Source organism: Siphateles boraxobius, unplaced genomic scaffold (assembly GCF_051911475.1).
Source record: "Siphateles boraxobius isolate OS27281-9 unplaced genomic scaffold, OSU_SipBor_1 5, whole genome shotgun sequence".
Lineage (NCBI taxonomy): Eukaryota > Metazoa > Chordata > Actinopteri > Cypriniformes > Leuciscidae > Siphateles > Siphateles boraxobius.
In genome coordinates this window covers 17,525,310-17,544,821 of record NW_027509141.1, presented here as the reverse complement: position 1 = coordinate 17,544,821, position 19,512 = coordinate 17,525,310, and the positions used below count along the sequence as shown (strand labels likewise).

At 38.3% G+C, this 19,512-nt stretch overlaps 1 protein-coding gene across 9 annotated transcripts in view; it reads right to left on the bottom strand.

Moving 5' to 3' along the window:
• slc4a10a (solute carrier family 4 member 10a) overlaps positions 1 to 19,512 on the bottom strand; it is a 72,948-nt gene that overhangs the window by 9,981 nt on the left and 43,455 nt on the right. For all 9 annotated transcript variants that reach the window (XM_077202990.1, XM_077202992.1, XM_077202994.1 and 6 more), the window contains 13 exons: positions 18,978 to 19,059; positions 13,393 to 13,536; positions 13,160 to 13,298; positions 11,799 to 11,959; positions 8,937 to 9,125; positions 7,165 to 7,253; positions 6,507 to 6,664; positions 6,306 to 6,393; positions 3,460 to 3,606; positions 1,313 to 1,413; positions 1,023 to 1,197; positions 807 to 940; positions 35 to 280 (listed from right to left, as the gene is read on the bottom strand). In XM_077202990.1, the coding sequence (XP_077059105.1) occupies positions 35 to 280; positions 807 to 940; positions 1,023 to 1,197; positions 1,313 to 1,413; positions 3,460 to 3,606; positions 6,306 to 6,393; positions 6,507 to 6,664; positions 7,165 to 7,253; positions 8,937 to 9,125; positions 11,799 to 11,959; positions 13,160 to 13,298; positions 13,393 to 13,536; positions 18,978 to 19,059 (1,853 nt within the window). The remainder of the gene's footprint in view (positions 1 to 34; positions 281 to 806; positions 941 to 1,022; positions 1,198 to 1,312; positions 1,414 to 3,459; positions 3,607 to 6,305; positions 6,394 to 6,506; positions 6,665 to 7,164; positions 7,254 to 8,936; positions 9,126 to 11,798; positions 11,960 to 13,159; positions 13,299 to 13,392; positions 13,537 to 18,977; positions 19,060 to 19,512) is intronic.

The following is a 19,512-nucleotide window of genomic DNA, read 5'->3' as shown; positions in this document are numbered from 1 at the left end:
TGAGGAAGAATGATATGTGTGTGTCAGTACTCACGAGTACTGAGTGAGCTGGTTGAGGTTGCTGTGCATGTTGAAAGGGTATGTCTCTCCCAGATGAATAAGTTTTTCCAGAGCTTCGTAGATAAAGATGATGCAGATGAGGGAAGCGAAGGCTTCCTCTGTGAATCGCGTAATGTAACACACCAGAGAGCTGGCGTCTGTGGCAACCAGCAAAAGACAGAAAAAGGCCGTCCACAGACCGATGCACACGCGTAAGGAGAGGTAGGACAAACCATACTCTCTGGGGAGAAAGACACAGATAAAAATGAAATTGACTTGAATCAATTTATACTTTCAAAAATGCTCATTTGTTGTAGGGGAATACAATCGTATATATCCCTGTGTGATATTTTAGCTAATAAAAATAAATCTTTTATTATTATTATTGTAGTCACGAATCCCCCACAATCCATGAAAATGTATTATTATTATTTTTTATTATATCATTATGAACTAATACATTTTGATTTGTGAGAAAGTACTTTGTATTAGCTCTTTTTTTTAAATTGTCCCAGTAATTTAGACAGACAGACAGACAGACAGACAGACAGATAGATAGATAGATAGATAGATAGATAGATAGATAGATAGATAGATAGATAGATAGATAGATAGATAGATAGATAGATAGATAGATAGATAGATAGATAGATGTGAACATAAACAACGCTATTAGCACAACAGTTCATTCTTAGTGAATTGGCCCCATTATTCAGACTTTGAAATGCTTTTAAATGCTTATTGCAAATGAATCTAAGGAGCCTCACTTGCAGAATTTGAAGAGGATTTTCTCAAAGACCAAGACAGGTCCCGTGCTGCCCAGGATAGTGAGGGGCTGCCCAGCAATCAAAGAGTACGCTATACCCGTCATAGAGGCTCCAAACAGAGACTCAATCGCACTCTAAGAGAGAAATGGGAAGAATATATCATCAGTCACAGCATAATTAATCGATATACAGTACATGTCACTTATGTGTTCTTACTATGCGTCCTTCTGTAGCTTCTCCCAGGAGACCTCCGAAGGTGATCACAGGAGACATGCAGGCGCAGTACAGGAAGAGGAAAGAGGCGAGACACTGCAAACTTATGGCATCTGTGTAATCTGACAGGTAGTGAGGAGCCTTACGCTTGATGTCCAGAAATAAGCCACCAAATACCCTGTAGATATAATTAAAAGACATCATCTGGGATCTGGGTCTGTCTCAGACATGGAGATTGACAGAATTTATGAACACAAAAAGATATGGACAGTACATATTCACAGATTACTCACCTCCCTGTGCGCTCTAGCTCTGGTCCTCCATGGCCTCCGTGCTCCTCATTCTCCCCCAGATCAGCCCCTCCATTGGCCAGAGGAGGAACCTTCCGCTTCTCCTGCCAGATTTAGACATAAACCAACATTACCACTGATTTCAGACTGGAGATAAGAATATGAACTATTCCAGCTAGTGATGCACAGATGCACTGAAATTAATTTGTTACCATTTTCATTTCAGTGTCTCATTTCATTAAAGTTTTCATTCAGCTTAAAACGAAAAGAACATTTAGTTAAACAAGTAATTAAATGTATTTAATAATCAACACTTAATTAAAAACTAGGGATGCTCCGATTGATCGGACGCCGATCATGATCGGCCGATATTGGCTAAAAATAGATTGATCGGCGAACCCCAAAAGCGCCAATCAAAAAAGCCGATCACGTGACGTAAATTACTCGCGCGACTTTTTCCCACCTGCATGCGTGGCGCACGGGCACACAACAGCAGAGTGGAGCTTGGCAGTGGCAACATGAGTTCTCCTTCACCGGAACAAATAGGGAGTCTCCCAACGGATTAAAGCGCGCGTCTGAGTGAAGACCGTGCACCGCGCGAGGCACAACAGAACGCAGTATCTGCGCCACTGATCGGTGCGGCAACGAGCACTTTGATCACTTGATAAAAAAAAAAAATTTCAGCGCTAGATCGCCTCTTATTTAACAAATGAACAAAATGAATGCTCTGAGTTAACTGGAGATGTTTTTATTTATTTGTATTGGTAAATTCATGCCGCGAGGTTTGTGTCAAAAGTGGTGGTGGTATTTTATTTTTTTTGATCTGATGTACTTGGTTCCTCAACTACATCAGATTCAGATTCAGATTATTTTATTTAATGCCATGTCAGCATTCAAATCTATTTTCATTGCAAAAATTCAATTATAAAAATACAAATATCATATAAATACAATAAAACAAAACAAATATAAACAAGAAGTCATTTTATACAATATATATTTTTAAATGAACATATGATAAAAAATCCAAAACCTTTTCAGGCATAATCTCATTAAATATGTCCTTTAATGAAGTAACTTCATAAAAGAGCATTCTGCTCAACTACATCAGACGTTCATAATAATAACAGAAAAAACTTGCCATAGTTTTGTCCTTTTATCAGTAGCCAGTTTTGGTGTAACAAGTTGTACATTTTGTTGCCAATTAGTAAATGTAGTGGGTGTATTAAGAGGCTACAATTTCCAAATATGCCTAAGTGTAACTTGATCCCCTCCCATTAGGCTGATCTGATGTGTGTTGGTCTGCCTGACCCCTCTTTGTTTGGAATAATATAATGTTACTCTGCCTTATTTGGGAAAGCTGGCCTATAGTAGCCTTAAGACATCTCATTTTCTAAATACAATTAAATAAACACATTTCTACAAATGGTGCAAACTCTGCTAGATTATAGATAAAAGATTCAAATTCCCCTGTCATTCTGTGATCGGCAATCGGCAGATCATGATTTTGGTGATCGGTAATCGGTGATCGGCCCCAAAAATGCTGATCGGAGCATCTCTATTAAAAACTAAATTTGATTTTAACATTTGCACAAAAGGCAGTTTTATATCAACTTTTAAAGTTAAAATAATGTTTCTACTCCAATTCTTTGTTGAAATATAAACATTTAAACAGTGGCTGAAATAAAAAAATATTTTCATGAGTTTTATTTAAACATACAATAAAAAAATGTAAAGTAAAAATATAATGAATATGCAATATATTGCATATATTTACCAAAAATTCTTTCCTGAGGTAAATGTAACTTTATGTGACATATTGTTTACAATCTAATTGAGTGATTACATGAGACATGATGATACATTTCAGTAGGTATCTTTCAACATACCCTATGATGTTGATTCATGTTTATTTTGTACTATAACAATTAGTAAAGATGAAAAGAATCATCGGTTCACACATACTCCGCACTGACGCTGAATGCTGAATTGGGATTCTTCCCAATAATTTTGGCCCTCCAAAACTTTTGGCCAAAACCGAAAATTCATTTTTGGCTGGAATATTTTCAGTTGTCGAAATTTCAGGGCATCACTAATTCCAGTATCAGATCTGTGAGGAATTAGCACATGGAGTTTGAGAACTGGGTTACCTGTGAGGGCACGTTTTTGGGCGGCTCTATTCTGATGGTGGGATCCCACTCGCCAGGGGGCAGCACAGTCACCTGGTCCAAAAACTCATCGATTCCTGCCACAAGGTCAGAACGATCCTTTGCTTTATAAGCCACATCATGAAACACCTGAAAAAGAGACGTTCATGTGAAATTATCACACATACAGTAATAGCCAGCTGCCTATAGTATATCATAATGAACAGAAATAAACAGTAATTAGTTATTGCCCATAACTAGGGGTGACCCCGAACAGTCGAAGATTCGATGCAACGATAGGAGGAGCCTGATTCGACTACCAATCTCACAGTCGAATCTTCCAGAGGTTATAGGGGTGCTCAATGTCTGATTTCACATAGAACTACTGGTTTTCTGTCAATACGTTAATATAGGAGCCTATTATGATAATGCTGTAAATACAAATGTGCAAAGGAAGAAGCTTTAAATAAATATTTTTAACGTACATGAATAAATACAAACACCCCGTGCAGGGGCGTGGTAGCGGGGGGAAAAAGGGTACAGAGTACCCAGGGCCAGAGGCAGGGGGGGGGGCCCTTAGAAGCCGGAATGCCATTAAACCTCCAAGGTGTACGAATGATACTTTCCCCATTTCAAGTTGTACTCCTCCACTTTATCAAGCAACCTATAGGACAGTTGTTCAAGGGCAGCCAGCTGACCCAGAGCGACGTGCCACAAATCCAGTGCTGGTGCAGAAGGGGCTTTCCATTCTTTGACCAAACGTTTCCGGCCTAGCATGATGACAGTCTGGGTCCAGTTAGAGAGTGGAGGGGTCAGGTCACTTAATGCAGAGGGGTCCCCAAAAATAAACAGACTAGGGGTGAACGGGATATTCTGGTCGAAAATTTTCTCTACGATTGCATGTAGGGAAGACCAAAATGCCTGAATTTTTGGGCAACTCCAGAGCATGTGTACTAGGGTACCATTTTTGTCCCGGCACCTCCAGCATTCCGAGTTATCAACCAGACTAACCTTATGCAGCCTGGATGGTGTCCAATAGATTCTATTCAATATTTTGAATTGGATAAGTCGTGTTCGCAATTCCCTTGACATTTTTTTTCCCATTTCTAAGAATTCTGCCCCATTCTGCATCCGTGAATGACACCTTTAGGTCAGTTTCCCATGTCATTTTAAGGGACAATATATTAGAGTCTGATGCCGCAAGGATCATAGCGTAGTAGGCAGAAGCTTCATGGCCGCGCCCATAAATTGTGAGAACCTTCTCCAACAAGTCACCACTCGGTGGGACTACTGAAGGAGAACCGAAGACCTGCACCAGGAGGTGTTTTAACAGAAAATACTTCCATTGTTGATTACGTGGTAAGTCAAATTCCTGTCTAAGTGCCTCAAAGGATTTCAATGTCCTATCATGTTACAAGTCTCCGAGCACCCTAATACCTTTTTGCAACCAAAACTTCCAAAGGAAGGGAGATTTATTTATACAGAGCTTGGGATTTTGCCAGATCCCGGCAGCCTGGTGCAGATACGGATCAAATTTAAAGATCTTAGCTACTCTCTTCCAGACCCATTGAATGTGGGACATAATGGGATGTGACTGATTCTGTTGGGCTAATATAGCTGTAATGCATGCTATAGGTGTGAGAGGGGAGGACACCGCGCTTTCGAGGTGGTACCACTTGGGGGCTCTCTCCGGGGGTGGTAATGGTAAAAGAGCAAGTTGGGCACATCCAATCCTCCTAAGTCCACTGGCCTCTGCAGCTTACGGAGGTTCATTCTGGGGCGTGTGTTGTTCGATAAAAATTTATTAATAAAGTTGATCGAATTGTTTGAAATAGCACAAAGGAATTCGGACTGGGATAGCCTGTAGCACGTAGTTGAATTTCGGAGCACAAATCATTTTAATGATGTTTGCCTTGCCCCACATAGAGAGATACAATGGAGACCACCGCTCTATATCAGCCCGCAGTTTGTCCAGTAGTGGGTCAAAATTTGTTTTAATCAGATCCGTCAATATGGGGGGGAATGTAAAACCAAGATATTTAATGCCTTTCTTAGGCCAGGCTAAAGTGCCTGAATTGAAGAGGGATTTGGGACAATATGGTGTGAGAGGAAGAGCCTCAGATTTTGTCCAGTTGACTTTATAACCCGAAATGGATGAGAATTTGTCAATAATTTTAAATAGTGATGCAAGAGAATGTTCGGGATCTGTGACAAACAGAAGGATATCGTCTGCGTACATCATCAATTTATGACATTTGTCACCGATTTTTTTTTTTTAATTTATTGATCACTCAGGGTAATTAACTATTTGTGGCTTGTGTTTTGAATATATGTTCCCCTGCACTTTAGGCACTTTACACACATTTGTTCTGCATCTTGTGACTTGATTCAGATTTATTTTGTTTTTTTTGTTTGTTTTTTTTAGAAAGGTATATTCTGTTCAAATTTAATTCTGTAAATTAATTGTTGATTATTTTTCGGTGCATAGATGTTGCGCTCTGTAGGTACTCTGTAGGTACTCTGTGGTACGGTAGGTACTGTGCTCGCACAGGCAATTTAGCCGATTTAATTTGATTTGCATGTGAAATGCAAATCCTGTCTGCAGTGTGGCCTCTCTGCAGTTATTAATGTTATTTCTTAGTTGTATTGATCCGAAATGTTTTTCTACATTTTTTTCTATATCTTTGTGTGATGTTCTGTACATCGCAGCTTTTAAATGTTAAAGCCCCGCCCCCTCCCTAACCCCACACACACGATTCGACTATTAGTCGACTATAGGGAAGACTTGACGATTCTGATTCGACTATGAAAATCCTTAGTCGGGGACACCCCTACCCATAAACACTAACCTCGTCTGTCATGAGGGTGGCGATGGAACGGCCAATCTCGTGATACTGAGGCCCTTTCCCCATCGGGCCCAGCAGAATGAAGAGAAACCTGCACAACGACAAAGGGCTTGGGAGTGAACTCGGAGGCACACCACTCTGCAAAATGAACTTGAATGATTGAGACATTTTATGTGTTTTTTGCACAGATCACTCTGCTCTTACCTGGTGGTGATGGGAACCTCTGCCAGGCCGTTGAGCAGCACAGCGGGAGACAGACGGATGAAGGCCACCACAGGTTTCTCCAGAAACTCTAGCTCACCCACTAGGATGTTGGATGCCTCAGCCCCCGGTGGGATTTTCTTCATGAAGTGGAGGTCTATCTGCAGACACAAAAACATGCTTCCTCAGCAACACAACTTTTTTAAACCATCAACACTGACACTATCATGGTATTAAAATTGTTGGTATTTTACCAACTGTTGATAAACCATGCTTATAAAGCACAGTGTTGCCCCTAAATCTACCTGCCTTTCTAGTTATCATTATTTAAATTATGTAATTAAATGTATTTGATCAAAAGTCTGATGTTTTTGAAAGAAGTATGCTTATGCTCATCAAGGCTGCATTTATTGATCAAAAATACGGTAAAAACAGTAATATTGAGAAATATTATTACAATTTAAAATAACTGTATTCTATTTTAATGTATTTTCTAACAATGTAAAAGTCTTTACTGTAACTATTGATCAATTTAACGAATCCTTGCTGAAAATTCCTTTAAAAAAAAATCTTACTGACTCCAAACTTTTGAATGGTAGTGTATATTTGGACATTTATGTTCTGGAGTAAGATTTAAAGCTGTCTGAAATGTGATTCTTACTTTGCTGAAGTCAACAGCACTGTTCTCACGACTGCCATCCCCACGTCCCTCTGTAGTGGTGGGCTGAGCCTGAGGAGACACCATCTGACCTGGAAGCAGAGCAGCAAACACACAAAGCAGAGGAAATATATAACAGACTATCATATAAAAACAAATTTGATTGTTTAGAAGAAAGACAGTAATGTTAAGGTCATAGAGAGATTAGACCTATGCACACTTACCTGGTTAAAATATTTGTAAGAAACAGATTAAGGAAGTCAGTTACAAACCTCCTAACATTGTCTAAATCTAAATCAAATTTAAAACTTTAATCTAGAAGCAGTGAAGAAGCAATTAGATGAGGTTGGATATCTAATAGTCAAATATAAATTGCAGTACTCTAAAAACTACTTCATATGTGGTAAAATGCAAATTAAGTGGTTAAATGCTACGTTAACACTAAGGGTGTGTTCACACTTGGCAGGTTTGGTTTGATTAAAACTCTGGTGTTGCTCTGTTAGTGCTGTTCAGTTGAAAAAGTTTGAACGCTCCCATTCGAACTTTGGTGCGCACCAAACAAGTGGACTGAGGATGTGATGTCACAAGAAAGATGCAACCCTGAAAAGGACAGAATGCTCAAGGATACCTGGTTCTTCTCGTCATTGGAGATATGTTGCACATTAGTTTGGTAAAAGCGTCGGAACCGCCATCTCCTTACTGCTGTTTTGATTAATTTACACATTTTATAAGCTCTTTGCGACTTCTCAGCTGGTAAAAGTTTTAAAAATTGTACACACTAACAATGAGCACTTTAGCCCAGCATCGCATTGTTATGCACAGCACACGTCATAAAAACGAATGTTATTCACTTTTGAATGCAAAGCGAACCAGGACTACTGTAAATGTAGCCTATCTCCTTTTTTGGGGTTCGGACCAAAAGAACCAAGAGAACTGAACTATAAGTATGAACACACCCTTAATAACTCTTTACTCTATCAACTATTGCTAATTACCATGATACATTTGCATATCCACCACATTGGAAAGGCCCAGATTCACCCATAAACATGCAAATGAACTGACATGGAATCACCTGATTACGGTATCTATATATTCCATATCTATGCGTTAAGGTGTGGTCACATTTATCCACAATTTCTGCAAGCCAAATCCAGTTATTTCAATAGGAATTTCGCATGAGGCAAAAGGGCAAGAGGGCGATTTCTGCATGCGGATTTCGCTGTGGGTTCAAGTTGGTCAAACAAATGAACCAACTGAACAAATGTGGCGATGCTTCATACATCACCACTCTATTGATAATGGACTGCTTCTGGTTGCAAAATATTGCTGAAATTTCAATAATGTGACTGCACCTTTAGAGTACAAGCGTATCTATGATCATATTGCCTGATAGTGGCTCTTCTTCAGGGTCGATGGTGGGGATGACATGGTAGCCGGAAGGCAGGCTTAATCGTTTGCTGAAGGGGATGAAGGATTTTTTGGGTCGGATGAGGGGGTTGTCTGGGGCAGGGGGAGCAGAAGAGCATGTGTGGGGTTTCTGGGGAGCTGACGCACACTTGGGATACCTAATGGACCAGGCTTTACATAAGAGCACCTGTCTGTTTCTGACACTGCGACTGAACCTAGACCAGAGAGAGGAGCGGGGACTGGGGAGCGAATTGGTCATGAAGATAACTGGGAAACACAGACAGACACACCATTAAAAAAGAATGATAAGACACATGCATGGCAAATGTAGAACAATGCATCTGCTGGAGCGTGTGGAGCAGTACCATTCTTATCCATGGAGTGTGGTTCGGACTGCTTTCTGCCGATATCTGCGAAAGAGCGTACGATGGGAATCCGGTTAGCCAGTTTCTTCTGGTTCTGATGGTGGTGCTGTTTAAGGAGAGCATTTCGGACCTTCTTCCTCACCTCCTCTCCCAATAAACCTGACGTCTCGTGTTGGTCCAAAACCATATCTTTAAAAAAAAGAAAATAAATAAAGCCATTTCTATAGAATTTACATGACCATTCAAAAGTTTGCGGTTAGTAATATACAGGTGAAACTCGAAAAATTTGAATTTCATGCAAACCTTCATGTATTTCAGTAATTCAGATTAAAAGGTGAAACTAATATATTTATTATATATAACTATATACATATGCATGATTATACATATGCATGATTATACTTTTCAGAGGGCCGACATTTCTGTATTTAAATTTTTTTTTTATTGATTTCATGTAATATTCTATTTTTTTGAGATTTTGAATTTGGGGTTTTCATAAGCTGTAAGCCATAATCATCAAAATTATAAATTTTGCATGATATTCTAATTTTTTGAGTTTCACCTGTGTATATATTTTTTAATTAGCACTTTAGCAAGGAGATGTGTGAGAGTCCCAAACCATGTAATGGAAAGGGTTAGGGAAAGACCTGAAACTGAAGTGCATACTAATTCATATGGTATACTAAGTTCACCTTAGTGATCAGGAACACTTAAGTGATAAGTCTTGCTGTTTTATTGGGCTCTAAATATGAAGTGACACACAGGCCAAATTCCTATTGTCATCCATATGGGAAAGACCTGAGAATACAGTAATGTGTGACAAAAGGTTGTTGATAACCTGCACAAATCATGAAATGACTATAAGATTATAGTTTAATTGTTGGAATACTCATTTCCACTATCTGGGCAATAATTAAGAAGTTTAAATCAACTGGAGATTGTAACACCTGGAATCTACCTGGAAGAGGATGTGTGTCTATATTGGCCCCAGACACACTGAGGAGGTTGTTTGAGTCGCCAAACAAACAGTAACATCCAAACAAGGCTAACATCATTGTGATTGATAAGAGGCACCCTCTATCCTATACTTTTAAACTACTACCATCAGGCCGACGATATTGTGTCCCTAGATGTTTAAAAAATAGGTTTAATTTTTTTTTCCCCCCCAAGCAATCAAGTTTTTAAATTATCCTCCCTCTAGTGGTAGTAGATAAATAGACGCCAGACTGGATATCTTAATCAGGTTTACTATTAGATTATTTTTTATGTATTCAAATTGTAAATAATATGTCAAATGTGAATTTGCCAAATGTTGTGTGAGTGTACGCTGCAAACACAATTTCCCTACGGGGATAAATAAATACAATACAATACAATTCAATACAATGTAAGGATCGAAGTTGGAGAATTGCTGATGCTAGCTGGGCCTTGGGGTCAGAAAATCTCCAAAACTATGATCAGACCTCACCAATATATTCACAACTTGTTTGGGAATGTTGCAATAAAAAAATCATTTGGTGACATCAGACAGCAATTGCATACACCTACAGTTTGCCAGGTGTTACTGGAACCAGGGTGGGAATTATGTAATTTTAGGGGCAAGGCCATTTGGCCTCCACCTTTTATTTTTATTTTTTTGGGGGGGGGGGGGGGGGGGGGGGGGGGGCACCTAGGCCATATGACAGGGCACAAAGGCCATTGAGTACAATTCGATGGTTTTCCCATTCAGATTGATACCATAACATGGTAATTCCCTGTGCATCATGGTGAGCCTGACTGGCCTTACTGCAATGGATCCAGAGAAATCAAATTGTGAAATTTACAAAAACACAATTGCATCGGGAAATGCACATGTGCTGATCTGCAATGTATTGTCTATGGAGGCCTATACGATTGTACAAATAAGAAAATTCAGCTTGAGATCAGGGCTTGTCAAATGCAGCAACCCTTGAATGTATTGAAAGAGGTCTCTGTTTCCAACTACAACCTGTTAAGCTGCAACCCCACTTTTGAAAAATCCCCAGAAATGGCATACCCAAACTGAAACAGATACAGTTCATGAACCCTTTGTAATGAAAGCACAAGTATGATCTCATTTGAAAGCTGACACCTGGTAGTTTATTGTAAATGTAGAATTAATTATTGTCCTAAGGAAAAAAATAGTTATAAATTGATTGACCAGATGAGACCAAAATAAAGCTCTTTGGAAAAACCCCAAGGTGGGTTTGGCATTGACAGAAACATATCCATGTAGAAAAGCATCCCCACTGGGAAGTATGGTGGTGGATCTTTAATGCTGTAAACTGGGCCGTGGTTTGATGTTCCAGCATGACAATGATCAAAAGCACAACCCAAAATAAACAACAGAATAGCTCACTGACCACAGAATGAAGGTTGGGTCCCCTGACCCATAAAAAACCTGTGGGATGAGCTAAAGAAAAATGGAATAAGGAGGGAATGGTCTCAGATCTCTTGCCATATGTTCATCAACCTTATCTTGGCAAAGAGAGGTTGCACAAAGTATTAAATGAAGGGGTGCCAATAATTGTAGCACGCATTAGCATATTAGCTGAAAGACATGCACAGATCTCGAAAATCCACCCTAAAAAGTATATCAACAAGCAACTGTAGCACAATATTTTCAATGTACTATAATTTGTACTATAAACTATAACTAATCTAATCTTGAATATAATTTAGCATGTGCAGTATGTTAAGTGGGACACTAAATGTTAAATGGCCCTATATTGCAAACTGAAAACAGCAAACAGCTAATCCTAATAATTAAAATGCTGATTGCTTTAGATCCATGAGGAAGGACTTTAGAAGATCAGGTTTGGGCAATGTTTTCAGACTCTGTACCTGCAATCTCCTCCAGTGAGTTGGCCCTCATGTCCAGCATGACGATGCCATTTAGGATGCAGCTCCGCAGCTCAAACAGGCTATGAAGGGAAAGAGTAGCCACGTATGGCTTACTCCACCTCTCCCCTCCATCCTCCACATCCTCCTCAAACTTCAGCCATCTAGAGACAAATAAGGGACATGAGAGAGAAGAATAGGAAGAGTGGGAGAGAAAAAAAGAGAGAATGACAATTAAATTAGTTTTCTCATTTAGCTGCAGTACCACAAACTGGTATTGCATTAGCTGTAATGGATACATGCCTAATCCTCTCCTAATCTCTTATTCCAAACCACAAATATTGCTCTTAAGTAGGTTTGCTCTTGATTTAAAATACTTTTAATCACACTCCACTGTTTGGTTATGGCAGGTCATCAAACGCTCTGTGACCCATAATTTGGACTTCTGAAATTAGAAGCAAAGTCTCCTTATTTTGTTAAAGTCTTTGTGTAGTTCAATATAAATTCAGGTTCCAGTTCAATTAGGGTTACAACCTATACTATATTTTTAAAATTATAATTTTTATGGGCTGAAAATGAGAAAATATCCAGTGAGTGGAAGTTCTAGGTGAAACTGCCTTGTTTAAGCCAGAGTTCAGAGGAGAATGGCCAGACTGGTTCAAGCTGATAGAAAGACAACTTAAATTCAAATCACAACCAAGATCTGCAGAAGAGCATCTCTGAACCTTGAAGCAGATGGGCTACAGCCGCAGAAGAACCCTCCTGTCAGCTAAGAACAAGAAACTGAGACTACATTTCGTACAGGCTCACCAAAATTAGACAATAGAAGACTGGAAAAACACTGCCTAGTCTGATGAGTCTCGATTTCTGCTGCGACATTTAGATGATAGGGTCAGAATTTGGCATTAACAACATGAAAACATGGACCCATCCTGCTTTGTATCAACAGTTCAGACTGCTGGTGGTGTAATGGTGTGAGGGATATTTTCTTGCCATACTTTGGGCTCCTTAGCACTAATTGAGCATTGTTTAAACGCCACAGCCTACCTGATTATTGCTGCTGACCATGTTCATTCCTTTATGACCACAGTGTACCCATTTTTTGATGGCTACTTCCAGCGGGATAACGCTCCAAGTAACAAAGCCTCTCAAACTGGTTTCTTGGTCATGACAATGAGTTCACTAAACTAACCCTCCACAGTCACCAGATCTCAGTCCAATAGAGCACCTTTGGGATGTGGAATGGATCCTAATGGATGTCCAGCCGACAAATCTGCATCAACTGTATGTGGCTATCATATCAATATGGACCAAAATCTCAGAAGAATGTTTTAGCACCTTGTTGAATTTGTGTAGATTCGTACCTAGCCGTCTCTTTCCATTCTGCATCCTCTCCCTCTTTCAGGCAGATCTCGTCCAGCTCAGTGAAAAGAGCATGAGGAATATGTTCCTCATCATCCTCCATTCCCAGCAGAAACTGTACACGCTGTGATGGTGTGTCCGCTAGATAGAAACAAGTTTTTACATCTTATTTCTGTCCTTTTTGACATAATCAAACAAAAAGTTTTCATTTATCCTTCAAGAGTGTCAGTCCTACTGTATGAAGGTGATTCTCTGCCATCTTCGGTTCCAGAGTCTCTTTCCCGTGACCTCTTCCTGTGACGGTGTCCATGGTGACGGTGCCGTCTGTGTGATCTCCGACCCAAAGGTACATGCACCCCAATGTAGAGGGTACGGTGGCCTGCCAGGGACAAACAGAAGAATGTAGTTATCACAAAATCAACTTAACAAAATAACTACTATATAAATTCAATGGAATCATTCACCCAAATTGAAAAATAAACTGGTTAACCCACTGGACTCCCCATCTTCACAGCACAGTTAATGATATGCTAAAGGCCTCCCACATGTTGATGTGATTGGTTACAGGGTAGTTTGTGACGTAAGAAGCAGGCGATTTCAAACCGTGTTTTTGAAAATGTCTCGAAGGACTCAATTTAGGAAATTAACTAGAAAGATTTCTATGTCAAAGAGAGCAGAGCCCCAAAGCGCACCTACCTATTACGTAATCACCATGGACCAATGGTAGTTTGAAGGTGTTAACCAACTTTTACAGAAAGTTCGCTTTGGCAAGCTGTTTTGGAGTCCTGAAACAAACTTTATTTTAGCCTGATTTTGTTCAAAATGAGGTCACACCAGTTCATCCTTTGATTTCGCTTTAAGTATATCGGGGCCACTGGTTTGTAGCGCAAATAGTTTTACTATTTTACTGCACTTTTTTATTATCCTTATTTACCTATAGTGGCTAAAGAATTGTAAGTCTCACACATTCACAGAAAATAACTAACTTCCATATTGCAAAATATTGTGGATAGTTTTGTGGGGAGGGGGATATTTCATTATATGTTCATAAAATTTACTTTGGCTTCAATACAATGACACTATAAAAACTAACCATTTAATTTTGGAGCTGTTATTGTTGAACTGTTACTTTAAAGCTGCAGTCTGTAACTTTTTTGGGTTAAAAATTATCCAAAATAAATTTTTGAGCAAATAAATAACCAGCCAGTGTTCAAAACTATCTGCTTGCCTTAGCTCGATTCAAAATGGTAAGCTTGTAATAATGTTTTTAATTCCAGAGGTACTGGTGGATTTCCGCGGGAAATTCGAGCATGTCTTTGCGTCATTACGTCACATCTGTACACATAAAGAAGGTGTCTCGGTTAGTAGGCTATATTGCGTGTGAGGATATTGGAGGTGGAGATTTATAGCCTTTTCTCACAGCACTTGATAAAATTAAACTTATCAGTTTGATGGTGGATCCAGAAAGGTTCAAACGACAATCACCAGTGACCACTGGCGATTCAACCGTTGTAAAATGCAAAAGACTTCGGACTACGGAGTGGCTACAGAAAAAAGAGACTGCAACCGGGCCCATACGAAAACAAGGATAAATATTGGACTGGCATTTGAAAGGTGGCGTGAACTCCATGTTTTGAAGGGGTTCAAAACGGACGCAGAGACGGCTTTTTTCTGCTGGACAGGTAAGACATTTCAATAGTTCAATTATGTAACAGTAGCACACTTGTTCGCTTAATTCGGCACAACCCACGTAAACTTGATAGTTCCACGAATAACTGCAATTGCAGATTTCGAACAGAGGTGGCGACAAAGAGGAAAAACTACGGACTGCAGCTTTAAGATGAAAAGTTCATTTATTTGTTCATCTTAGAAATGTTTAACAGATGTAGAAGACTGTTGTGTAAGATTCAATATCTGTAGCCATATAATCAGATTCAGTGATTCTGTGCTTTGTGTTTCTGTTCTTGTTTACGGTCTCAGATTAAACTATACTGTAGCATTAAATCCCTCTCTCTCCCTCTGCAGCCCTGTCCCTCCAGCTCATTGTGTCTCTCTCAACATAAATGAAGCCGGACAGTTTTCGTCTGTGGGGAGAGTGTGTGTGTGTTTCCAGCCCTGGGCACAGACACAGAAAACCAGGAGCCACAAATCAGACCTTTACGTCACGACTTGAGTGTGTGAAGCAGACAGATGGGAGACCAAAAGCAGATCTGCATATAGAAACGGCTGATGGCCCATGCTGACAGTGTCTTCTGAAACACCTCATCAGTTTTTAATATAATCTGCGTCTCACTCTTCAGAGATACACACTCTAATGAGCTTTAGTTTCATCTGCTCACTCAGTCATGCAATTTAGCATCTAAATAAGTGATAAAGACCTCCAGGGCCAAAACAAACACACGCATGTGTGCTTTTATCTCATTACCTTCAATGATATCTTCCCCCTGCAGTCTTGAGGTATGTGTGTGGCCATGTGGTAGTTCATACAAAGCTGAGTCACTTTCTCTTAAATCAGTGAAACATCCTCTAAACAACATTTAAACACTACAATACAGAGCAGTTATAAAGACCTTAATAATATTTTTGGGTATTAAATTAATAGGTCAGTTTGTGTTATGCATTTATTTCTTCTGCAGAGTACAAATAAAGATTAGAGATGCACCGATTACAATTTTCTAGGCCATATTTGGCCTGCCGATACCGATTTTAGCCGATTCCGATTTAATTTTTTCTAACCACTTTACAGCAAACAAAAATATTTATTTTCTATCTTTTCTTTAATAGAACATTTAACATAGAACATACAACATTTTTTGAACAAATAAAATAAAATAAAACTATATAAATTATTACTCCTGGTGTGGGAAATTCACACATATCTAAATGCAGTGTTATGGTATGGAAGAACCATTTTCATTTCCATATATTCAACTAAAAAAAAGTGATATATTTACTTATTTACTAACTAAACGTCTGTATGAAAACAGGTAATGGCAATAAAATAATATATAAATAGCAAATAAAAATAAAATAAATATAGCCTTGCAGTATAAAGATGTTTCTCAAAACACACACACACACACACACACACACACACACACACACACACACACACACACACACACACACACACACACACACACACACACACACACAGCCTATTACAATCACTTGTACATGGCAAGTTTTATTTCGCAAACAGTTCTTCTCTCATCTGCCACATGTCCAGCCAGGCTAAACAATCACTTTAATTGAGCACGAGAAGCGCAGCAAAAATAGACTCTGCGCCGAAACCTCGCTTCACTGCTGCTCACGCGACGCTCCTGCTCGCCGCTCACGCGCTGCTCCTGCTCTCGGTGTGAATGCACTCATTGATAAACATGCACGCCGGGGGAAAAAAAACCCTGCGCTGCTCACGCTTGATGTGTGAAACGGCCATAATTCACGAGGTTTCCGACATGTGCGTTCTGTGTGCACGTGTGATGCTGATTTTGCAAGATGTTAATCATGCGGCGCCTGAGTGCATTTGACCGATCACGTGAAAATCGGCCGATTCCGATCACCAGCCGATCAATCGGTGCATCTCTAATAAAGATTTTGAAGAATGTTGGGAATTAAACAACATTGGAGCCCATCGACTTCATTGTATGGACCAAAAAAAAGACATTCTTCAAAACATCTTCCTTTGTGTTCCACAAAAGAAAGATAGATGTTAACACTTTATTTGATGGTCCCTTTTGAACATTCTGTTGACTATAAGTAACTTTGCAACTAGATGTCAATTTATTCTAACCCTAATCTAACAGTCTACTAATACTCTACGAATGACAGTTAGTAGACATGTAGGTGCAATGTTACTTATAGTCAACAGAATGTGTTAAAAGGACCATCAAAATAAAGTGAACCCAGAAAGACTTAAGTCTGGAATTACATGATGATGAGAGTTTTAGGTCCCTTTAACAAATTTTAACCTACTAAAATCCAAAAATCACAGGTTCTCTATTGGGTCTGAGAGACCCCAAGGCTATTTCAAGAACTAATACTTAAAAAATAAAATAAAAAATTATATATATATATATATATATATATATATATATATATATATATATATATATATATATACTGTATATATATATACTGTATATATATACATATATAGTCTTTATATAGTTTCTGGGGCAAACTGACTGCAAACAGAAACAATGTTACTAGCAAGCATGGATACCAGCCTTCTTTATGAAATGTGCATGCATCATTTATGGTAAAACATATGGACAAAGTTTCAATACTGTCATCTTAACATAAAATTCTTAACATAAAATAGAACATAGAAATAAAAAGTTTACAGACACACACTATTCACACACCCTTTCTCTGAAATCACACGGTCTTCACAGGGGTTAAGTAAAGATGAGGATGAAACATACTTCAGGCACAGACACTCTTTGGCTCAGTATGTGTGTGTGTGTGTGTGTGTGTGTGTGTGTGTGTGTGTGTGTGTGTGTGTGTGTGTGTGTGTGTGTGTGTGTGTGTGTGTGTGTGTGTGTGTGTGTGTGTGTGTGTGTGTGTGTGTGTGTGTGTGTGTGTAGGAGCTGGAATGAAATATTTCTCTAAATGGAATATTTCCTCAGGACTAAGAACAGCTAATGTCAAACAGTGGATTCATTTCCTCTCTACTTCTCTGTTCTCTGAAAATAAGGGCAGCATTCCACATTGGGTTTTTGAGCTTGTATGTTGGCATCTATGAGTTTAATGCCTGCTAAATGTCTAAATGTTTAAAGTTACTTTGGTGCACAACCAGTGCTGTGTAGATTACTTACAAATAAATTGTAGTTGGTTACTGATTCCAAAGTACATGAGAAAAATTGTAGTTAGTAATGTAATCCATTACATTGCACGTTTAAGGTCATATAATCAGACTACAATTTTCTGATTACTTTTACAAATACTTTTGACCTAACTCCTTAATCACTGATTTTTGATTGATTTGAATAGGATAATCTTGTACCATATTGAGATAAAAATATAAAGAGAAAAAAATATATCAATTTGGTTAATGAAAAGCTATTAAGTAATTAAATCATCATGTAATTAATAATGTAAAATTAAAATAAATAAAAAAACACTTACTAAAAAAAAAATGTAAAAAAAATTATTTGTTATACAATATGGGACCTTTAATGTGTTTGAAAGACAAAAGCCTTCCAAAGACAGTAAAACATGTTTAAATGACTGAGTGATAATTCAAACAATAAATAATGTGTTCGTCAGGAGCTGATTAGATATGCAATGTTGAGATCAAATGCTCTGTGCATGGGTCTCGGTTTTCAATGATCGGCACATGACTAGTGGCTAAGTGCAATTCCACAAACCTGGAAGACCTTCTCAATGTACATTAGCAGAAGTCTATTTTTAGAAAGTAAAATTTTAAAAATAAGTTGTACAGGTACTGTAGGGAGAATCAATGAATTATGAATAATTGTGAGAATAACTTGTAATCAATAAAAAAATAACTATAGTCTGATTATGAGTATTTTAAAATATCATAATTTTTGGAATATGATTACTTTTATTCACCAGAGGCCTTTAGACTACACATACATAATTTAGAAATCAATTGTTGTAATTTTTGCTGTTAGTTAAAGGTTCTACTACTATAAGGTGTGAGTAACAACATGCAACAATTGCACAAAAAGCTAAAAATTTAATATCCTGTATATATTGTGCTTATTTAACAAACATTTAATTTAATTTTTTATAATAATTTATCAGAAAGTGTGTTTGACTCATAGGTTTAGCGTGTGTTAAAGCTTCAATTACCTTCCAGCTCCTCTTTCTCGAAATTCGTGTTGAGCATGGAGCGAGTTCCACCCCTGTCCAGCACAGCTTCCTCATCGTTTCTCTGCCAAACAAAGCACAATGATTAAACACACAGTCACACATACAAATTCATGTTCTCTTATAGATGACCACTGACAAATAACTCATTGTACAATCAATATCAAACCTAAGCCTACATGCCAAAAATACAAGCAGAACAAACTTTACACATATAAACACATACACAATGCCATTCAAAGTCTGTAAGATTTTACCTTTTTAAAAGAAGTCTTGTATGCTCACCAAAGCATTAATTGAATCAAAAATACAGTAAAAAAAAAAATGATATTATGATTTGCTGCTCAAGAAACATTTCTCATTATTATTAATGTTGAAAACAGTTGAGCTTGCTTACAGTAATATTTTTGTGGAAATCATATATTTTGTTAGGATTCTTTGATTAATAGAAAGTTCAAAAGAACAGCATTTTTTTGAAAAAAAAAATCTTTTGTAAAACTTTAAACGTTTTACAGTC